The 21,316-nt window shown below is 37.9% G+C and overlaps 2 protein-coding genes and 1 pseudogene across 4 annotated transcripts; all 3 read left to right on the plus strand.

The window, feature by feature from the left end:
- The window catches only part of LOC109092647, a 48,279-nt pseudogene that overhangs the window by 18,329 nt on the left and 8,634 nt on the right, over positions 1-21,316 (plus strand).
- On the plus strand, positions 3,873-19,812 carry LOC109055235 (cytochrome P450 2K1-like). Of its 2 annotated transcripts, XM_042717589.1 has the most exons (11): positions 3,876-4,111; positions 16,231-16,278; positions 16,410-16,668; positions 16,758-16,917; positions 17,418-17,567; positions 17,658-17,818; positions 17,996-18,175; positions 18,378-18,519; positions 18,607-18,791; positions 18,887-19,028; positions 19,500-19,812. In XM_042717589.1, exons 3-11 carry the CDS (start codon positions 16,465-16,467, stop codon positions 19,685-19,687), a joined length of 1,512 nt encoding a protein of 503 aa, XP_042573523.1. In that variant the 5' UTR covers positions 3,876-4,111; positions 16,231-16,278; positions 16,410-16,464; the 3' UTR covers positions 19,688-19,812. The 2 variants fall into 2 exon arrangements, with proteins under 2 accessions (XP_042573528.1, XP_042573523.1); XM_042717594.1 differs by lacking the exon at positions 17,996-18,175 and having other exon boundaries at positions 3,873-4,111.
- Positions 7,776-12,952, plus strand: LOC122136088. 2 transcript variants are annotated; one of them, XM_042717622.1, is made up of 3 exons: positions 7,776-8,714; positions 10,541-12,134; positions 12,212-12,952. In XM_042717622.1, exons 2-3 carry the CDS (start codon positions 11,829-11,831, stop codon positions 12,659-12,661), a joined length of 756 nt encoding a protein of 251 aa, XP_042573556.1. In that variant the 5' UTR covers positions 7,776-8,714; positions 10,541-11,828; the 3' UTR covers positions 12,662-12,952. The 2 variants fall into 2 exon arrangements, with proteins under 2 accessions (XP_042573556.1, XP_042573553.1); XM_042717619.1 differs by having other exon boundaries at positions 7,779-8,714; positions 10,541-12,952.

Below are 21,316 nucleotides of genomic sequence, written 5' to 3' on the forward strand. Positions count from 1 at the left end.
TCAGTTCTTCCAGTTCTGCCATTTTTCTTCTTGCTCACAGACCTGGGACAGAATACTACAACAACCACAAAAATTAGGCTAAGTATGGATCCTGTTCGTGACGCCACTTATGTAACGAGTATTTAACCCGTCTTGTAGGGGAAGATGTATTAGTGCTGCCACGGAAGACTGAATAACGAAAAGATCTTAGTCTCCGCTTCCAGTGCTTTTAGTCTCACTACACACTAATTGTATGTATGTTGTGTTCTACTTTATTGGAATGTACAGACCGACGAGGGTAGGCTTCAGCTTAAGTAATGTCACTGGCTTCCTGAAGTAAAAGTAAAAGGTGTGAGAAAATCTAATATACTCCTCCCTCCTCTGGTCTAATAAAGTAGCTGAGACGCCCCTACTCCTTGACAGCTCTAAACAAAAAATACAATGAGGTAAGTATGAAAATTAAACAATATTTATTATCTGTGTCTTTTCTTCTTTCTTGTAATCAAGTGTTAATTAAGGGTTAATAAAATAAAATAGAGTAAATAAAATAAATAAAAAAATGTATGGTCTTTGTGTTTTCTTTCAAACCCAGTACAACCCAATCACTTTCAATGTAAAAACTCTAAACTTTTTTACTTGTACAAAGATAAACCCCACTTCAAAATAAAATAAAAAAAACACTTTTCTAAACACCACTTATGATGAATTTTAAGTTTTCAAAATGATCAACTTCGAATGATCAGACAATCACATTTGAGGAGAAAAACAACATCAATATATACGATGCAATTTCACATCTGGAAGAGCACTCACGTGAAATGTCCCTTTATGTACTCACTCAGTTCACTTTAGGTTCTGTGATTCAACCGAACTCTCACAGTTCAAAGTTCCTCGGATCAAAAATATAAAAAAAAATAAGGAATTGAGATGAGTTGTCTTGACGTAGCGTGCGTTGAAATTATCTTGAGATTTCGTAGCAATGTCACTCAAGCTCAATGAAATGTCCCACAAAAAAATGAATCAAAAATGAGTCGAAAGCGAATGAATCAAACTGAGGTGAATCAAAAATGAAATGAACCAACAGGGATGTATTAAACTGCGATACACCACTGAGATGTCAAACTGAGATGTCGTTGGATGGCAGGGTAACACAAAATAGTCTTAAACTCAAATCTTCTGGAAACCCCCCCCCCCCCCCGATGTTCAGCACCAACTGCAGACAGCAATTTGCATCTCACGTGCGATAACACGTGCCGAACACAAAAATGCGCGTGACCAAACTTCCTGAAACGTTAGTTTGTACGAGCGTTTCAAGATGGAAGAAGTCCAAAACTTTAACAAAAATGTGGGGGGAAAAAAAAATAAAATCTCTTCAATCATCACTAATCAAGCTGAACTTGTACTTTAAATACACTCACAGTTCTTGTAGCCTTCACAAACATTACTGCGTCGCTCCAGCAGTCCAACGCAATGCGATTCACAGATCAAAACTCACAAAAAAACTACGAAACGCGGGACACAGCTCACAAAAATTACTTGATGTTGTCCTTTATTCGATCTAAGCCCCGATTAACTTTCGTTTAAGTCACTTTATCGGACGAGCTTCTCAAATACAACACTCACTTTTTCTGTGTGTCACACATACACCCGCGTTCTTCTTCTCCTCGCTGACTCTCATCGCCGAAAACCAATCCGCCCGTCAAAATAAAAGTTCCCCAAAATAATAATGATTTTTTTAGATAATATACACCCGTTACATTATAAAACAGTATGCAATAATAACGTATTGAGTGTAAATTATAATTTTAATTCAAATTATTAAATTGATGCCACCTTATTGGTACAATAAAGCCCTCCCTACACCTACACAAACCCTAAACCTACCCTATACTTTATTTTCACCTTTTTGATAATTTCCTTAATTTTTATTGAAAATAAATGCCTTTACAATGTGATACGAGATTTGAAAAGGGAGAAGAAAAAAAAAGTTTGGCAAAAGGTGGGATCGAACCGGGTCGATCGCGTCAAAATGCTAAGGGCAGACACTTAACCATCTGCACCAACAGAGCTGACAAAATATTGATGAAAGCGCAATTCATACAATACATTTAAACCGAGCTACTTTAAGACCATCTCCGAACTTTCTACCACAACTTTGCTGTTTTTCGGCTGATTAGTTCTGTATACTTTGATTGACAGATGTCTCATCCAGTGAGTGGTGAGTAATCCCAAACCAATGGCGCTGTCTCAAACTATACCTACCTCTTCCGGTTTGTCTGATTTGTCGTTGTGTTTTACGACTTGTTGTTTTGTTTTTGAATTTGTCATTGTGTTTTCTGATTTGTTATAATGAAAATGTGTGTTGTGTTTTCTGAATTGATATTTTGTTTTTTAGATTTGCATTTGCGTTTGTAACTTGTTATTTTGTCTTCAAAATTGTAATCTGTTTTGCCCTTCTCGGCTACCGTAGTGAGTGGGTCCAATGAGAAACTGAGACACAGGGCCCTATTTTAACGATCTAAATGCAAAGTGTAAAGCGCACGGCGCAGGTGCACTCAGGGCGTGTCCAAATCCTCTTTTGCTATTTTAACGACGGAAAAACGGTCCGTGCGCCGGGGCGCATTTTTGGAATGGGTTGTCCCTATTCTCTTAATGAGTAATGGGCATAACGTTGAATACACCAATCAGAGTGTCATCTCCCATTCCCTTTAAGAGCGAGCTGCGCTCGCGCCAGGACGGATCGCTATTTACATGGCGGAATTTGTTGGCGGAAAAGCTGAATGCTTCTCAAGGGAACCGATCTGCTCGTGCGCGAAGTTAAAGCGCGCGAGCAGATCATCTACGGGACAAGCAGGAATCCACCAAAGCTCCGTGCGATGAGTCAGTTAATATATATGTGTGTGTATTGGCATGATTGTTCAAATAATTCGCCAATTTCATTCATCATTATAAGTAGTAGGCTGAATTGCAAATAGGTAGCCTAATTCTAATACACGCAATGACTATCCATCATTACATTTTTATATTTATGTAGCCTACACAATAATATTCTTTTACACTGTAATCCTTTTGTTTTTAATATTTGGCATGTTTGTGTGATGCATCCCTGTAAGGCCGGTGACACACTGGCTGCGTGGCGTTTCTGTTGCGTGTCAGTTGCGTTTTCTGTGTCTTTACACACCAGAACCGTGCCTGGCGCGCTGCTGCTGCTGTAGGTGACATATTCGGACGGGACTAATTTTAAAGGGGGTCGTTAGAGAAATCTGTGTTTCACAGACGTACTTGGTGATTTTAATCCCGTCCGAATCTGCCATGTCTGTGTTTTTCTCACACAACCTCTTTAATAATTCCAGAGCGAATTACCTACTGTTTTTCAGCAAACTCAGTGATCCTCTGAGAAAACTAATCCCGTCCGAATGCGAATGTCTGTGATTGCCGGTGATATTTTCTTTCACAACGCGTTTCCTTGTGTGTTTTGGCCAACGTGAATTACCGTAGATGCCCTTACAGCGCGCATGTTTGATATATTTGCTTCCCGGCAAAGAAATAATAATAATACAAAAAAAATAAATAAATAAAATCAAGAGCCAGATCACGTAAACTGTTAATATTGGCTATTGTAATATCAGCGTCAAGTAAGATTAACGTTACTCACGTTCATTTATGCACTCAGTTACATAATGTTTTAATTACAGTTGTACCTTTATGAAAATTAAAAATGGGTTTAGCCTACTACAAAAAAACAAATTAAACTAAAGAAACCACACATTAACATGGTTTTGCTCTACTAGCCATTTAGTTTTTAGTATTTATTGTGTAATAATACTAATGGTAATCGATCCGAATGACTATGCAATGCACGCGTACAGAGCGCGTGATCTCCGTGACGCCCAGATGCACAAAACAGACCCTGCCATCTCTGTAATAAACACGAAGATGTTAGTCCCGTCCGAATTGGTACATGAAAATTGCAGACGTCAGGTGGTAAGAATCGAAACTCAAACGTAGTTTAGAAAACTAGTCCCGTCCGAATAGTGCAGAGGGAGGCCGCCGACAGACCAGGCTCTTTGTCTTCACGACAACAATTTCAACTTTTTTCACACACCTACACCTTCCAAAATCCGAAAAATGGGTATGTGGGCTGTCTTTTTATTTCAATAACATTTACAAATTTGTGTAGCTTTAAAGAGCTTATTTAGCCTACCTGATGTTGGACCGTCACTCAGAATACACACTACGTTGTGAAAATGTCATTAATTAATATGTGTTTGTGTACAAAATGACATATAAACATGTTTTCCTATTCTATTTGGCCTGGAAACGCTTCCAACACGCTTGCGTGTCGCGTGAAAAATAGGCGTCGGTTCTATTTCTAGCATGCACGCGTTTTCCGCGCGGCTCGAGCCGCGCCTGAGACGCGCGTCTCACGCAGGCAGTCTGCAAGCTCTAACCTGTTAACATGGGAGCCGAAATAAAAACGGACACGCCACGCAGCTGAGAAGCTTACGCCACGCATCCAGTGTGTCACCGGCCTTATAAGCAAAGTCAACGCGCACTGTGGACTCGCCCAGAGGCGCATTTTCTACCAACGCTTTTAAATAACAAAAAAAAAATATTGCGCCATTGACTTTAGACCAGGTTTGAGTTGGTCTATGGCGCAGTCTATTTTCAGCTCCTTAAAATAGCAATGCGCCTGAACACACCTCTTTTTTTAGACCAGCACGCCCATGGGGGCGCAAATGCATTTGCTATTTAAACAATAACGTGGCGCCGGACTGAAACTAGCAAACACACTTTTAGTTCCTCAAGGAACCTCCAGAGCACTTTGAGGTCTCAGTGTAATGAAAGAGTGACTCCAGAACCTCAGAACTGGAAACAAAGTGCTTCAAGGATCCAATGAGTTCCTGTACGAACTGCAAAGACTGTAATGGTTCTTCCGGGAACCCTATTATGAGAAAGAGAGTTTTGAGGGCACTTAAAATACATTTTTAAGTTCCTAGAGATCTCAAAAGGATATCGGAGGCACATTTAGTTTTTACAGTGACAATGATATGAAATCTTTAAAAATTATAGCAGTGTAAAACCACAGAACATCAATAAACTGTCAATTTGTAATATTATGGATGTAAAAGTACAAGCCAGTAAAGCCTGTGAAGTAATATATTAGCGTAGCACACAATCTTATACAGCTAGTCAGCTAACTGTGTTCTGTAGCATCTGCGCTGTGTTGCTAAAACTATCTTTTGGATCTAACTGTAATTATTTCCCATATCGAAGTTATAATATGCAATAGTTTAAACAATCTCTTAATTTAATAGAAAGTAGTGAAATTTACCCAAAATAAAAGCAAAAAACATCTAAACAATGCATATTTAAGGGGCTCCTCTTTTGGTGAAAGTTTTCAGACAGCTTTCAAAAAGGCTGTCAGACAGTGTGAAGACATGACCATATCTCAGTGTGTGATTATCTGAATGACTTGAAATTACAGGAGGTGTATAGTAAGAAAAACATCAATTGGCTAAGGCATCAAGTAGGATAATACATTTCTTTGCTTTTTATAATCTGAGCTCAAAAATGGATGTGTGATTAACGGGTATGTTTACCCTATTTAATCAATATTACATATTTAAGCTAAGCATTTAGAAATTTGCTGTGCACACTACAGTCTCTGTACTATTTTAGCTGAATCACTGTCTGGCTATCTGGAATTTCAGTATGGAGATAAAGGTTAGGGTTATAATTTTTCAGTATAACATGACATTGTGGGTGTATTTTAGCACAGTTTGTTATTTTCTGGGGGGCATCTGGCAGAGCGTTAGGACCCAGAAGTGGTGAAGCATAATGTCAGACGTAACAAGCAGATATTCTTAACCACTATTCAACCGTGAATCTGCTTTGAGCAAGAGGTGACCCTTTATTCAATAATCCGTTTCACTTGGAAATACATCACAACACTGTAGTCAGTTGCATCTTCTGGTTCATGGGTACTTTAATATTGATATTTTTCAAGGTATTGAAGTTAGAAATTCCTGTACCATGACCGCTAATTCACATACATTATCAATAAAAGTGTGTTTTGTTCAAAGTAGCTAATGTCCACATAGGTCTTTGATATGAATGAATATTTTTTGGTAATTCATTAAATATCGACTGGGAAAAAGTAACTAGTAACTAGTACTCGGAGTAGTTTTTGAGAGGAGTACTATGGGCTTTTACTTAAGTACTGTTTTGACACCAGTACTTTTACTTGTAATTGAGTATTATTTCAGCAATGTAACAGTATTTGTACTTATGTACACATTTTCAGTACTCTTTCCACCACTGCTCAATATCCTAAACCAATTTGTCAAACAAATCACTCTTTCTGCAAAACCTTAAAGTTCAGGAAGTTTAGACAGTTTGCAGATCTCATGCACTCTTTTTGCAAAACTAATCACGTTCTCACTCACTAAAATGCAATTTGTACCATGATAAATTGTGATGCAAAACAAACCCTAAACACAAGAAAGCAAAATTTCAGCACAACTGCAATACAGCTGTTATCCTTTACACACAATAATTAAAAATGTGAACACTTGTTTCTAAATATGTGAATGTACAAAATATAAGCCAGTTCAAAGTGCAGAGATGGCATGGGTGCATCCTTTAATCTGAGAGGTATGGAAGAGTGTGTATATGAGGTGGAGGAAGAGGAGGATGAGGAAGAACAAGACCAAGAACAGTAATTTCAGTTGAAACATGAGCTACTGTGATAGACCATATTCTTGTGTGTGGAATGACAGAGGCAGGACAAAGAGTTCAACCTAAATTGAGCAGATTCTCTGTGGCCACCATAATCAGTTGGAAAGTTCAAAAGAACAGCAAAAGAAGAGTGGAAGAGAATCTTGTGTAGACTACCAAGCACCAAGACTAGCACAGTTGTAGGGCTGCGCGATTAATCGAAATCGTAATAAAATCACGATTTGAGCGTGCGCGATTTCTAAATCGCTGTATAGCACGATTTTCTGCGGTCCCGTGGCTCCCGCAGTATGCTATCAGATCCAATCAGAATGCAGCGCATTAAGTGGAGCGCGAGAACAGAACAGACTGGGCATATGCCTATCTCCAGGTTCACACACTCTGTCTGTGATGCGTTTTTTTTCCGAGCCCATGTTAATGGATCAGAACGTTCACACTGCACGCGGTAAAAGATGTGAACAGAAAAGGTTAGAAATAGAAAGGTGCGAAAAGAATGAATATCTAGCGCATGAGAATAGAGAGAGTTGTGAGTGAGTGAGTGAGAGGAGACATGTTTTAAGCGCGCGCGTGTATCAGAGCACGCGCATCTGGTTTTGTGACAAAGCAAAGGAAATCTGCGTGCGAGCGGATAGATTCGCACACACATACTGTATACGCACTGCAGACGGAGAATGTGTGAACCTTGGGCAATAAATATATTTCAGCACCTGAGGCACCGCTACAATGAGCTCTATGACCAACGCATGGCAAAAAATAAATAAATAATAAATAAATAATAATAATAAAAAAAAGCCCTGGACACGGGTTTTATTTAATTTTATTTATTATTATTATTTTTTTTTTGCCATATGTCTAGACATTTTGTTTGACATCTTTACTTAGTGATTATTTTGACTTATGTCTGTTCTAGAGGCATGTTACAACTTTTTGATAAAGCTCTCATTGGTTTTCTTTTGGAAATATGTTTCAAATTTATACTGAATGCATTTATGACTGTAAAGCATGTCTCTGTGTGTCAAAATCGTGATTAAAATCGAAATCGCAAAATTGATCAAAAAATCGTGATAGGTTTTTTTTTTCCACATCGTTTACACATTATTTCACGATTCACACTTGTTTCTAATGATGTGATTGAACCAACTGTACAAAATATGAGTTCATATGAGTTCAGAGTGCACAAGTGGCTAGGGCTGGGTGATATGGACAAAAAGTCATATCCCGATATATTTATGCTGAATATTGATATACGATATATATCCCGATATTTTTTCCCCAAAGTGAGAGCAAATGTTCAAAGTCAAAGCCAAAGCCAAATATGACGTCACAAGTAGTTTTATTGAAACCGGCCATTTCAGTGAACAGTTGCAAAATCAAATGAATAATTAGTAAACCGGTTTCTTCACCTGGTTCATAATTAAATGCTCAGCTGTTCAAATAACAATAAAATGTAAAAAAAAAAAAATACTGTATAACAATAGGACAGGAGTACCTTTTTTGAAATCAAAGCTCCATAAGGTGCACATTTAAATAAAAAAAATATCTTAAAAATAGCCTATAAAATAAAATAGGCCAATCTTTTTCCGAAATAAATATATTTATATGAGAAAAGTACAATATCAAAAATTTTTAGTTTTACAACTATAAATGGCTTATTAAAATCCAATAACAGATTTTATTCTCCTTTCTAACAAATCCACAGATGCAAATAACGAACATTACAAAAGAATATGACAAACCCTAGTAACTTAAGGGCAGCATTTACATATAAAGAAAGAACAAAATAAAGTGCTCAGTTTAAGAACATTTTTTTTAAACATCAGCTTGAGATTACCTTTTCCTTTTTGTTAACTCAATTTCTTATCTGAACAGTCTCAACCAGTTGCACAAGAAACAGATTATCAACTCAATAAACATTTTCCCCCTCTTTTTTTTACTTTGATAAACAGTAATGCTGTCTTGAGGTAGACATTAGAAGACAGACAAGCGTATCCTCCTTCGTTTAACCCTCTGGAGTCTAAGGGTATTTTTGGGGCCTGGAGAAGTTTTGTCATGCCCTGACATTTGTGCTTTTTTCAGTTTCTTATAAATATCTAAATGGCTAAAGTCTAATCTCACTGTAATCAGCACAAACTAGGCTATAATAATATGTGAGCAGCATGTATGTACATGATTGTGTTTTTGAGAAAAAAAAATGTTATGCGTGGTTAGTGAAAAAGTAAAAATGTTAAATCACTTCAATAAGGCAATAAAACACATACAGAAAATTGGTTCCCAGATATTTTGAGAACTGGAGCTTGTAGCCTAGAATTTTTTTTTTTTAAATGATGTGAAAATCATCTTGTTTACTCACTTACAGAAAACAATATATTGATTTAAATTTTCTAAGGCACTTTTTGTTGGTAAAAGTCATATGCGAGTAGGCGTCAACTATCATGAATTCACACCTGAGAAGACAAAGGCCTGCATAATGAGCTGCATAATGAGCCATTCAGTCAGCTGTGTCACTGAGAGGGATGAGTTACAAGAAAGAATGTGAGGACAAAATAAATGTATATAATTTTATGTTTGTAGTTTATTTAGAATATATTTAATTATCCCACAACATAATTTAATATTCACTTGTGAGTGCAGTTAAACAGTTTATTAGGAAAAATCAAAGCTGACTTTCAAACTGAATTTTTTGCATCATTACTCCAGTCACACAATCCTTCAGAAATCCTTTTAACAATCTTATTTTCTACAAAAAAACATTTATTGTTATTATTATCATCATCATCATTATTATTATTATTATTATTATTATTATTATTATTATTATTAATGTTGAAAAGAGCTGAGAATATTTTTTTTTAGGTTTTTTAGGGGGGATAAATTGAAAGAACAGCAATGATTGTTACATTTGTTACAGTTACATTTATTGGTACATTATATTATTTACATCAAGCTTTTGAATGGTATAGTAGTGTATATTGTTATTGAAACTTCATAATATTTCACTTTGATTATACATTTAGTCAGGAATTATAGTTTGGAAAAAGTCTTTGGAAAAAGTCCAACTAGTAAAATGTTTACATGTTATGTGAAAACTAGTACAAGTATATAAATCAATAAAAAGAGACTTACTCATGTTTATGATCTCTGCTGAATAAAGTGCTTCATTCTTTTTTCTGAGGAAATCCAAATCTCAAATCCTCAACCACATCACATCTTTTTGGGGTGAATTATGTCTTATTCCTCTCATCGCGAAGCAAACAGTAAAATAATAAAAACTTGAAGAACAATCTCGCTGCGTTGTCTTCTGTTGTGTGGGCGTATTCAAAAGCCGCGCGCTTCAGTGAAACATTTGAATCTCAAAAGCGCGCTCGGCGCGGGAGCGTGGTCGCATTATAAGATAATGAAGGGAGACGTGAAAAACGGACATCGCGTTGTTTTCATATGGATTACTTTATCACAGAATATTTGTTTTCAGCAGCACTTGTTTAGTTTAAAAGTAGACATGTCAGGCTTTCTATAGATATCTGTCTCATGTCTCTTCGTTGAGTATTCACTGAGTTACAGTTCATTTTAATGACGCATTTGTATCTGAAGATCAGCGCAGACAAAGGCTGCAGACAGCACTCCTTGTTTGTTATCTTTATTTTATAAGTGCACAAAGTTTTGTTGTTATTATGTCTGTATACAAAAAAAAGTAGACCCTTTACAGATTCGATTGATGTATTGCACTTATCTGTACGATCAAAACTGAAAGTGTAATTTAAGTTATTTTCGGGGTTATCAGGAGAAAATACCCCAAAACGCGTATACGCGTTAATCGACTCCAGAGGGTTAAAGATTTTGTGCGAGAAACACCAGCCTGTCAACAGCATCCGGCTTCAGAGATGCTCTGTGGCAGGTCACGATATTGCCACTACAGCTGAAAACCCTTTCGGAGGATGAACTGGTAGCTGGTACCAAGAGATACTTTTGCCAGGTGGCTCAGAGATGGAAAGAAAACTTCATGATCCTTCCACCACTTGAGAGGATCAGTGTCACTCTCCACACTTGCGGACTGCAAGTAACTTGACAGTTCATTTTCAATAGCCCCCCTCTTGGTTGGTGCAGTGGTGGTGGCTGTGCGCTTCTTGAAGAAGCTTGCCAGTCTCTTAGCTTTTGGTGCTACTGCTGCTTCTCCATCTGCAGGCTCAGGCACAGTAGGCACACATAGGCAAGGCGGTTGACAGTTGCTCTGATCAGCCAGTAGCGTCTCCACCTCCAAGACAGCTCTGTGCTTCAATGCATCGACTTTTTCACTTGGGATGTAGGTGGCCCTGAACCGATGATCCACAAATGAAGCCATCTCCAAAAGGTCAGTAGTGGCTGGGTCAGAATATTTGCTGTTGAGGTACTCAACAATGCTGGTCTTGATCGATTTACAAAGCTCGCTATCACCCTCTTCACATGCCAGGAGACTTTCGTTAAAAAGGTGCAGCACAGGTTTCACAAATGATAGAGTGACGTACTCTTCACCTGATAAAGCATCAGTAAAGTCTATAGAGTCCTATAGAGGTTTCAGGACCTTTTGGACTGCTTCTAGGACCTCTAAGTCCTGCCAGGTAGGGACAAGGTGCCTGGTCCTTTTGTCATTAGACAGGACTTTGGCCAGTGCTCCTTCCTGCTCCAGGACTCTCTCTATCATCTGCTGCCTGGATCCCCAGGGTGTGGCAGACTCGGTTATGAGTTGGTGACTTGGCAGACCCAGCTGAATCTGGACTTCAGCAAGATGTCTCCTTTTCTTCCAGCTGTACGAAAAACAGCTTACAATTCTTTTGCACAAAAAAATGGCCCGGTTGACACACTTGTCATTCATGCCATGTCCTGTTAGAATCATAAAAAACTATTAAACAAATGTGCTTATGCGAGGTGCGGGGGCCAGGCCGAACGGAAGCTCTGAATACTGATAAGCCGTGCCTTCTAAAGCAAATCTCAGGAAGCGCCTGTGGCGCGTCGCTATTTGAATATGGAAGTACGTGTCTTTTAGATCCACTGAGGCGAACCAGTCCCCAGGCCGTATCTGTGCCAAGATCTGTTTCAGTGTTGTCATTCTGAACGCGCACTTGTGAAGTATTCAGTTGATGGGTCTCAGGTCCAGAATCGGATGGAGTCCACCACGAAGTAGCGGCTGTAAAACCTGCTTTCCTGCTTGCTCGGGGGGTTGGCTCTATCGCTCCTTTCTCGAGCAGACTGAGAACTTCCTGTCTCAGAACGGGAAGGTTTTGAAGCAAGAAGTTTTGTCTGCCTGGTGGGCCGTGAACCTGCGTGGCTTGCAAGGCAGGCTGCAGTCCGAACCCAATGCAGAGGAAGACGGGCAACAGTCTCCTCGACAGGGGGGCATGCGCACATACCCGTGGGTTTCCGCCCCGTCCATGTGCGCGAACATGGCCTGCGTGGCAGAGTGGGTGCATGCCGATCAGGTGCAGCCCACGACTTCACCACGTGCTCGTGCAAGTCTGGGAAGAACGGGGTTCTTCTCCTCGATGCGGCCTGGCGGTGGCTCGACTGGAGGAACCACCAGTCCAGCTTACTTTTCACAGGCTCGTCAGGTGCGTTCCAAGCGAGATCCATCTTCCTCGCCAGCTCTTTCGAAGGTGATGAAGTTTGCGACGGCGTGGGGGGGGTGGAAGCTATCGTCCGCGAAGTTGTACTCGTCTTTGGACGGGGGCAGGGGAGGGCCCACCAGCGGCTCGCTGGCAGCAGTGGGCCTCATCCCCGCTGTTGCCCGAGCCACTTCTCTCCTGGCTCTGAGGGCGCGCACTGGGAGCTCGGCGCAGTGGGTGCACGTGTCATCCGTGAGTGCCACCTCGGCGTGGGCGAGGTCCAGGCAGGTGACACAGAACTGGTGAAGGTCGGGCGGGTCAATGGCATGAAGCAGCCATCGGATGCGGAGAGGAAAAACAGGGGTGAGTAGTCCTCTAATGCAACTTCCACGATGACTTCGATAAGACTTCTAGCGTGAAGAAAGAGATTCTGACGTAATTTTTGCACCCATGCATTTTATACTGCCCGCTGACCTGTCAGTATTTGCATGCTCCGCGTCAATTGGCCAGCTGTCCCCAATTGGCGTTAGCCCATCAGATTTCAGCGAAAGTGGAGAAGGGAGGAGTTCCCATATATGTCATAGCTGACGTAATGTTGAGTTACCGCCTTGAAAGGGAATTGTAATATATATGTATGCATTTATATACATGTGTATATATTGTGTGTGTGTGTATATGTGTGTATATATATATATATATATATTAGGGCTGGTAAGCGATTAACATTTTTGATCTAATTAATTACATGATGTGGTGATTAATCTAATTAATCGCATATCAAATTTGGAGAAATTACTCTGAAAAGATCATTTAAAGTCATTGTTGTGCAAAGCATCAAACAGAGATTACAAAATGTAGGTTCAGCAAGAAATATTTTGTTTGATAAAATTTACTACATATACTCATTTGGACCATGTGAGTAAATGATGACAGAATTGTCATTTTTGGTTGGGTGAACTATAACTTTAATAATTTAATTTCTTAATTTTATTATTATTACTATGATAATATTAAATTAAAATTAAAAAAGAAAGAAATATATGTTAAATTCAACCTTTAAACTGCACTTCCAGCAAAAATTTCAGTCATACAGCGTAATCAAAGCCAGGACCTTGGGGTGAAAGGTGATGACATTTACACGGACAGGAACACCGAACTCTCCTTCAGAAAGTTCGCGTCCTCCTGCACCTTAACGAATAAATACAAATCACAGTTTAAACAAACAGAAAAAGATGTGAAAGAGCCCACTTAAGCACACGCACAGTTCTGGTGTTCAGGACACATGCAGAGACTTGTCTCCTCAAAGCGCTTAAACACCAAATCTGCCTGTTCTTGCTTTTGTACCGACAAATACATACAAAATATGTTAAAATACCCAACTTGGAAAGAGTGTTCGAAAAAAAACTGTCGGTTATGTCTTAAGTGAAAGTAAACAGTTGAGAAAGAAATCGGATGTGTATCATTATATTGGATGCATTGTTTCTTAAAGTGACCGCGCCTAATTTACTAGCTCTGCTGTCGGTGTCTTTAATGTTAATCCAAGAAAATCATTCACTGCTCTTCACTGAATTACTTTGTAGTTTTAACTACTAAGAATTGATCCACAGTCAAACCAAAAATTATTCAGACACCAGATATAATTGTTTACATTGTTTTGCTAGTGGATACAGGACACTATAGGCTCGTTCATTTAGGCTACATAAGTGAGTATAGCAAAATAAAGTGAACTGTGACATATTAAACCCCAAAATTCTTCATACTGTAGACTACCAGTGAAATTGATAAAAAAAAAAAAAAAAATTTTGGAACCAAAAATTATTCACACACTTTGACCTGACCATGTTTTGCTTACGTGTTTTTTTTTAAAAAAAAAAATTATTTGCTAATACAGCCTTTTTAAAACACAGACTGAACAAAATTAAGGATTGCTTGGTAATTGTTCAACAAAGTAGTAGCGTAAATATTGTCATACAGATGTCTGAAGTTTTGGTTGAATGTAATCCATTACGTATCTTTCTATCAAAGTTATCTGACATTATCAAGATTAATTTGTTCTGACAGTTTAACTCTGAGTTCTTGTCATATTTTATTACCAATTTCTAAACTATAGCAAATAAACTGTGATAATGTAAGAAATGTTGAAGGTGTCTGAATAAATTTTGGTTTGACTTTATATTTTATTTTACATTGAAGACTATGTAGTGTTATTTTACATTTGATTATTCGGTTTCTGTACCTGGACACCTATAAATTGAAAAAATAAAATAAAATAAACATTGTGTAAATAGCACAAATAAATAAATAGAACGAACATACAAATTAAACAATTTCAAACAGGGCCCACTGGTACAACCTGCACTGGGGCCCCTCAAACCCCAGCTACGGCCCAGGTCAAAGCTTTATTGGCATGTCAAGCATTTACAGTAGGCTATTATTTAAAAAAACTATTTAGAACGCTAAGAGATCGAAATGAAGGAAAAATAAATCAAATACATAACAGGAAATATAAAAATATAACCCATAATAATAATAACAATAATATACAAATATACGTAAAAAAAAAAGACGATCAGTTAATGCACTTACAAGACTGTGTGATGGATAAGTCGTGGCCTAATGGTTAGAGAGTCGGACTCCCAATCGAAGGGTTGTGAGTTCGAGTCTCGGGCCGGCAGGAATTGTGGGTGGGGGGAGTGCATGTACAGTTCTCTCTCCGCCTTCAATACCATGACTTAGGTGCCCTTGAGCAAGGCACCGAACCCCCAACCGCTCCCCGGGCGCCGCAGCATAAAATGGCTGCCCACTGCTCTGGGTGTGTGTTCACAGTGTGTGTGTGTGTTCACTGCTCTGTGTGTGTGCACTTCGGATGGGTTAAATGCAGAGCACGAATTCTGAGTATGGGTCACCATACTTGGCTGAATGTCACGTCACTCACTTTTTAAAGATGATTTCTTGAAGGCCTATTTTATTTTATGTACTTTATGTAACATTTATTCATGATAAACTTAATTCGAATGCTGTCTACATTGTTATTTTATTGTGTGTTATTTTTGTAATAGTTAATATAATAATTTCTTAATTCAAAATAAAATATTAATAATTCTTAAATATCTGATAATCGCAGGTTGCTATGGTCACACAGTTTGTTCACTCAAACTCGTGGCCATGAGAAATGTATGTTGTTCCCTCAACATAGGATAAAAACAAAAGTGGCGTTTAGAGTGGCCTTTTATTGTGGCCAGCCTAAGGCACACATGTGCAATAATCATTCTGTCTAATCAGCATCTTGCTATGCCACACCTGTGAGGTGGATGGATTATCTCAGCAGGAGAAGTGCTCACTTACACAGATAGATTTGTGAACAATATCTGAGAGAAATAGGCCTTTTGTGTACATAGAAAAAGTCTTAGATCTTTGAGTTCAGCTCATGAAAAATGGGGGCAAAAACAAAAGTGTGGCGTTTATAATTTTATTCAGTGTATGTAAATGATGAGAGATGTGTGTGAAAACCGGTTTTGTGAAACATTTTGAGACTAGCTGCTAGATTATAAATCAGTGAATAATGTTGTTTCTGATTGTTTAGAGAAATAAAAACTTATTCTAATTTTATATTTAAATAAAGCCAAATAGCGACATTCCCACTTTATAAAAGACAGTCTGTAAGCAGCCTAGGACTAACAATTTCCTTTCATTGAAATATTTTGCATACTAGATGTCTCTGCTGATAATTAGAACATGTTTATGTTTAAATATGCTTTATTTGACATCTGTCCATGAATTCATTCACTGTAATTTTTTTTTTTTTTTTTTTTTGAAAACTCAAAACATAAATAAAATATTTTGTGAAAATATCTGTGACTGGATTGACAGGGCCACTTAGTGAATGACACATGGTTTTACATCCTAAAGCCTCTGATGAAATGTTCTATTGCCCAATCAGGTCTATGAAAGCAGGTCTGTAGTCACTCCAGGTTGAAGTGTGTCAGAGGTGAGAGATACACTCATGAAAACATTCTGTCTCGGTTAAACGGGTTTTAGAAGATTAATGATTTACCAAAGGGAGTCACTGAGGTAATCACACCAACCCCTTTTGTTTGTCTTTTTTTGTGATCACACAAGGTCCCTCACTTACACAGCGGCTATAAATGTATGAGTGCAGAAGCTCAGAGAGAAAATGTCTGTTGTCGAGTCACTGCTGCAGTTTTCCAGCACAGGTACATTACTGGGAGCTTTGCTGTTGCTTCTGGTTTTGTATTTGCTTTCCTCTGGATCCAAATCTCAGAAAGAAGGGAAAGAGCCACCGGGACCCAAACCACTGCCGCTGTTGGGGAACCTGCTGACCCTTGACCTCACGAGACCCTTTGACACATTTTGTGAGGTGAGAACTTGACTTAAACACATTCAACCAGTAATAGTAGCCTAACATTTTGAGATTTGTTTGCAAATGTCTTTCTCTGCGTCCTCCAGCTCTCCAAAACCTACGGGAACATATTTCAAGTGTTTTTGGGTCCCAGAAGAACTGTGGTCTTAGTTGGATACAAAACCGTCAAAGAAGCTCTTGTGAATCATGCAGAAGAGTTCGGCGACAGACATATTTCACCTAACTTCAGATTAATGAACGAGCATGGTAGGATGCTTCTTTTCTTCTTTTCTGCCTCAGATGAACGTGCAAACTGTAAATGCTAGACACTTCACAAGACAAACATGTTGTCCAAGCTTTCAGATCTTCATGGCCTCTCCAGGCTTACTCAAATTTGTACAACTATTACATTTTCATTACATTTGCCATGATATGAGCTCATTATAAGGATGAATACAACCAGCCACTTTAACAATGAAAAACCTAAAAATGCTGTTATTACGGGACTGTTTGATTGAAAGTTGAATGCTGTCTTTAATCAAGAAGTATAAATGGGTTCTCATAAATAATTAGTGAAAATAGTTTTTACATATTTAAAGTAATATAATTTAATTTGCAAATAGATTAATCATTAATTAACATGCCATACAATGCTTTTAATAAATCTAACACTGGAAATGTCCTATTTGTCTAAAGTTAGTGTACTCACTGCATAATCATTCTCTACTAGTGTTGCTGGGACTCTAAGATGGTTTTGTGTTGATCAGGGATCATCTTTTCCAATGGAGAGAACTGGAAAGAAATGCGACGCTTCGCTATCAGCAACCTGCGGGACCTTGGGATGGGCAAGAGAGGAAGTGAAGAGAAAATCATAGAGGAAATTCAGTATCTGAAAGGAGAGTTTGATAAGTTTGAAGGTACAAGCTGAGATACGTACAGTACACACATGCAATCATGTTCTTAATTCATAAGATCCACTGAGAGATGATATGTCTTTTTCTTCACAGAGAAACCCTTCGACACGACACGGCCTGTGAACTACGCTGTGTCAAACATCATCTCGTCTATCGTGTACGGCAGCAGATTTGAATACACAGACCCTCGATTCACTGAAATGGTCAGCAGAGCAAATGAGAATGTTCGGATTAGTGGATCAATTTCTATGTTGGTGAGTAATAATCAATATGTTAACCAGAAACTGCATTTTGTCCACAGATACTACAAAAGCGATTATTTATGTACAAGGCACCCATTTTGTAGAATGAACCCAAATCTACCAAAGAAACTTCTGGAAGTGCATCTCTGGATAACATTCTCTTTTGTGTCTCCGATTGTCCATTTCTAGCTTTACAACATATTTCCGTGGTTGGGTCCATTACTCAAAAACAAAAGGCTTTTTGTAAAAAATATGATCCAAAATAGAGAACAGGTGATGAAGTTGATCAAGACACTTCAGGAGGCTCTGAATCAACAAGACCGCAGAGGATTTGTCGACGCATTTCTCATCCGCAAACAAAACGATGTGGTGTGTTTTCAATGATCCCCTTTACTGTAATAATCAGAATATTCAGGTAGTAGGTGAAAAATAACAGTTTGCACAAGATCTGAATAGGTCTTTTTTTTTTGGAGTTTATTCAATCAAACACTTTTAATTTTGAATGAGTCTGTTTTAGATTATTATGGTGGTAAAGGGAATAAATATGCATTTTGTGGATTGCAATTGACAGAAATCCGGCAAGAAGGACTCATATTTCCATGAGGAGAATCTTATGGTGTCTGTGACAAATCTGTTTGTTGCTGGGACTGACACCACAGGAACGACTCTGCGCTGGGGTTTGATGCTTATGGCCAAATACCCTCATATACAGGGTAAAACACAGTAATATGAAGAGTATTTCCTCAATGTTGAATTCAATGGTGTCCAAAGGAACAAATATGTGTTGTATTTGTGTGCAGATCGAGTTCAGGAGGAGATTGACAGAGTGATCGGTGGACGTCAGCCAGAGGTGGAAGACAGAAAGAAATTACCGTATACAGATGCTGTGATTCATGAAACCCAGAGACTGGCAAACATAGTACCCTTGAATCTCCCGCATATGACCAGCTGTGACGTTACCTTCAATGGATACTTCATCAAGAAGGTCAGTCAGAAGAATAAATATGTATAAAGCTAAGAGAAGATACCATGTGCATCTTGAACATTTAAAGTTTTGGTCTTTTCTCTCCATTTTTTTAGGGCACCACTGTAGTTCCTCTGCTGACATCTGTTTTGAAGGATCCAAGCGAATGGGAAAAACCAAACAGCTTTTACCCAGAACACTTCCTTGATGAGAAGGGCCAGTTTGTGAAGAGAGATGCTTTCATGCCATTTTCTGCAGGTACGGTGAAACTTCAGCATTAGATAAAAAAAGTGTTTGTGTCCATCGTACACTACCAACCAGCTGTCCAAATACATTATCCAACTGTCCAAAATCTGCAGACTGGCTCTGACTTTCAGCAACTAGCGCTGACTTCTCCAGACTACAAATCAAGCCAAAGTGTATTTTGACTCTGCAAAATTTTGCAGGTCAAATCCAGTCATTTCAACATGATTGGGAGTTTTGAACAAGGGCGAAAAAATTCTCCATGCAGTTCTCCATGCTTTTTTCTTAGCCCATGCTAAATATGTCGAAAACGGCTCTGTTAATATTTTTGTCACATTCCATTATTATGTTAGACCTGAGGCATTTTGTTTATGTTACAGAGCGACATGCAGCTCTCATTAGTTGTGTTCCAAAACCTAGTGTGCTGTCTAAATAGACAGCATTTCAAGCCCAACAGACCATACAACTGCCCTCTCTCTCACACAGGACGCAGGGTTTGTCTTGGAGAGAGTTTGGCCAGGATGGAGCTCTTCCTGTTCTTCACCTCCCTCCTTCAGAGCTACCGCTTCACAACTCCACCTGGAGTGTCTGGAGATGAGCTGGATCTCAAAGGAGTAGTCGGAATAACGTTGAATCCGTCTCCACACAAGCTGTGTGCAATCAGACGCCCCTGATACTTGACAATCAAAACAAATGATGACTTATTTTAAGCAAGAACTGTCATGATTGTGCTTGATCTGAGTAAATACACAAATGTTTATTTGGCAAAAAACAAAATGTTTATTTGGCAAATAACTTTTTAAAAACCTTAATGAGAAATGTGTAAAATCACTTTTTTTTTCTTCTCATTTTTGTATTTGTTGTTGGTGTGTGGAGATTCTAAGAAATCCACATGGTGATAGAGATTCTGAGAAGAAGTCCACGTATTTAAATTAAACCCAAGTGTTGTTGAGAGATTCTGAGAAGTCACGTACTCAAAATGTGTTCTATTCATAATGATAAGTTTCATTTCAAAAGTTAAAAATTTATATTTCATGGTAATGATCTGTCTCATATATATTAACAGGTTTCATTTTTATATTCAAAAATGTTTTTGGTAAACTTTATGGTATATTTCATATGTAATTTCACCATATTTCTAACTGCGTAGTCAGCTGAGTCTGTTTTGCATATGAAGTTTAACTGCACGTATTGTTCTTTTGTATCAATATTTCTTAGAATTATCAGTATGATACTTTGAATCTAAAAGAGGAAGAAGTCCAAAATCGAGACATTGACTAGACTATTTTTAAAGGGCAGGTGTTATTAGTGATAGCCAGATGACAACTTATGTCTAGAACAACAGTATATAAGATAGACTTCTGCAAAATAGAATAGGGTTTTGACTTTCTGAGACTCTGGTCTCTCTATCTTTTCAGCTCACTTCCTCTTCTTTGGCTTCACTCGACAACTCTTAGACTCAGACTTAGAACTCTTACAGGTTTTTATTCAATTTCAGATACTTTGATACTCTGATACTTTGATATTTTAATATTTTAATACTTAATATTTTGGTACTTTTGATTCGAACAGAATAATTGTTTATGTTTTAATTACAATTGTATTAATGTTTTGATTAATACTGGTTGGGTTCAATCCATCATAAATGGATTGTTATTAAAAATGTACTAACATTGGATTTACATTTTCTATATTTGAAGGTTGTTATTATTATTCAGAACTTTATTTCCAAGTTATGATTTGTGGTTTCTGTTCTCTATATTCTTTTAATAAATTTACATATTACACCTTGACCGTCTGAATTTTGCATCAGTTGTGCTGTAAGAATTTTGTGGTAAAAAAAAAAAGGTAATTTAACAAAAGTTTCTTAATCATTTTCTTAAACATGTTAACACACAAAAATATCTTAACCACTTAAGATAAGACTACATTAAGTTATATTAATGTGTATAAGAATAATATTGCTAATGAGATAAACTTAAAGGTATATTTTCTGATTATACAGTCATGGCCAAAAATATTGGCACCCTTGGTAAATATAATCAAAGGCGACTGTGAAAATTAATCTGCATTGTTAATCCTTTTTATCTTTTATTTTAAAAAATCACAAAAAATCTAACCTTTCATTGGATAAGAATTTAAAATGGGGGGAAATATCATTATGGAATAAATGTTTTTCTCAAATACACATTGGACACAATTATTGGCACCCCTAGAAATTCTTATGAGTAAAATATCTCTGAAGTATATTCCCATTCATATTCAAAATTTTGAGCATTCCAGCATGATTATGAACATGAAAT

The sequence above is a fragment of the Cyprinus carpio genome, chromosome A3 (genome assembly GCF_018340385.1).
Source record: "Cyprinus carpio isolate SPL01 chromosome A3, ASM1834038v1, whole genome shotgun sequence".
NCBI lineage: Eukaryota > Metazoa > Chordata > Actinopteri > Cypriniformes > Cyprinidae > Cyprinus > Cyprinus carpio.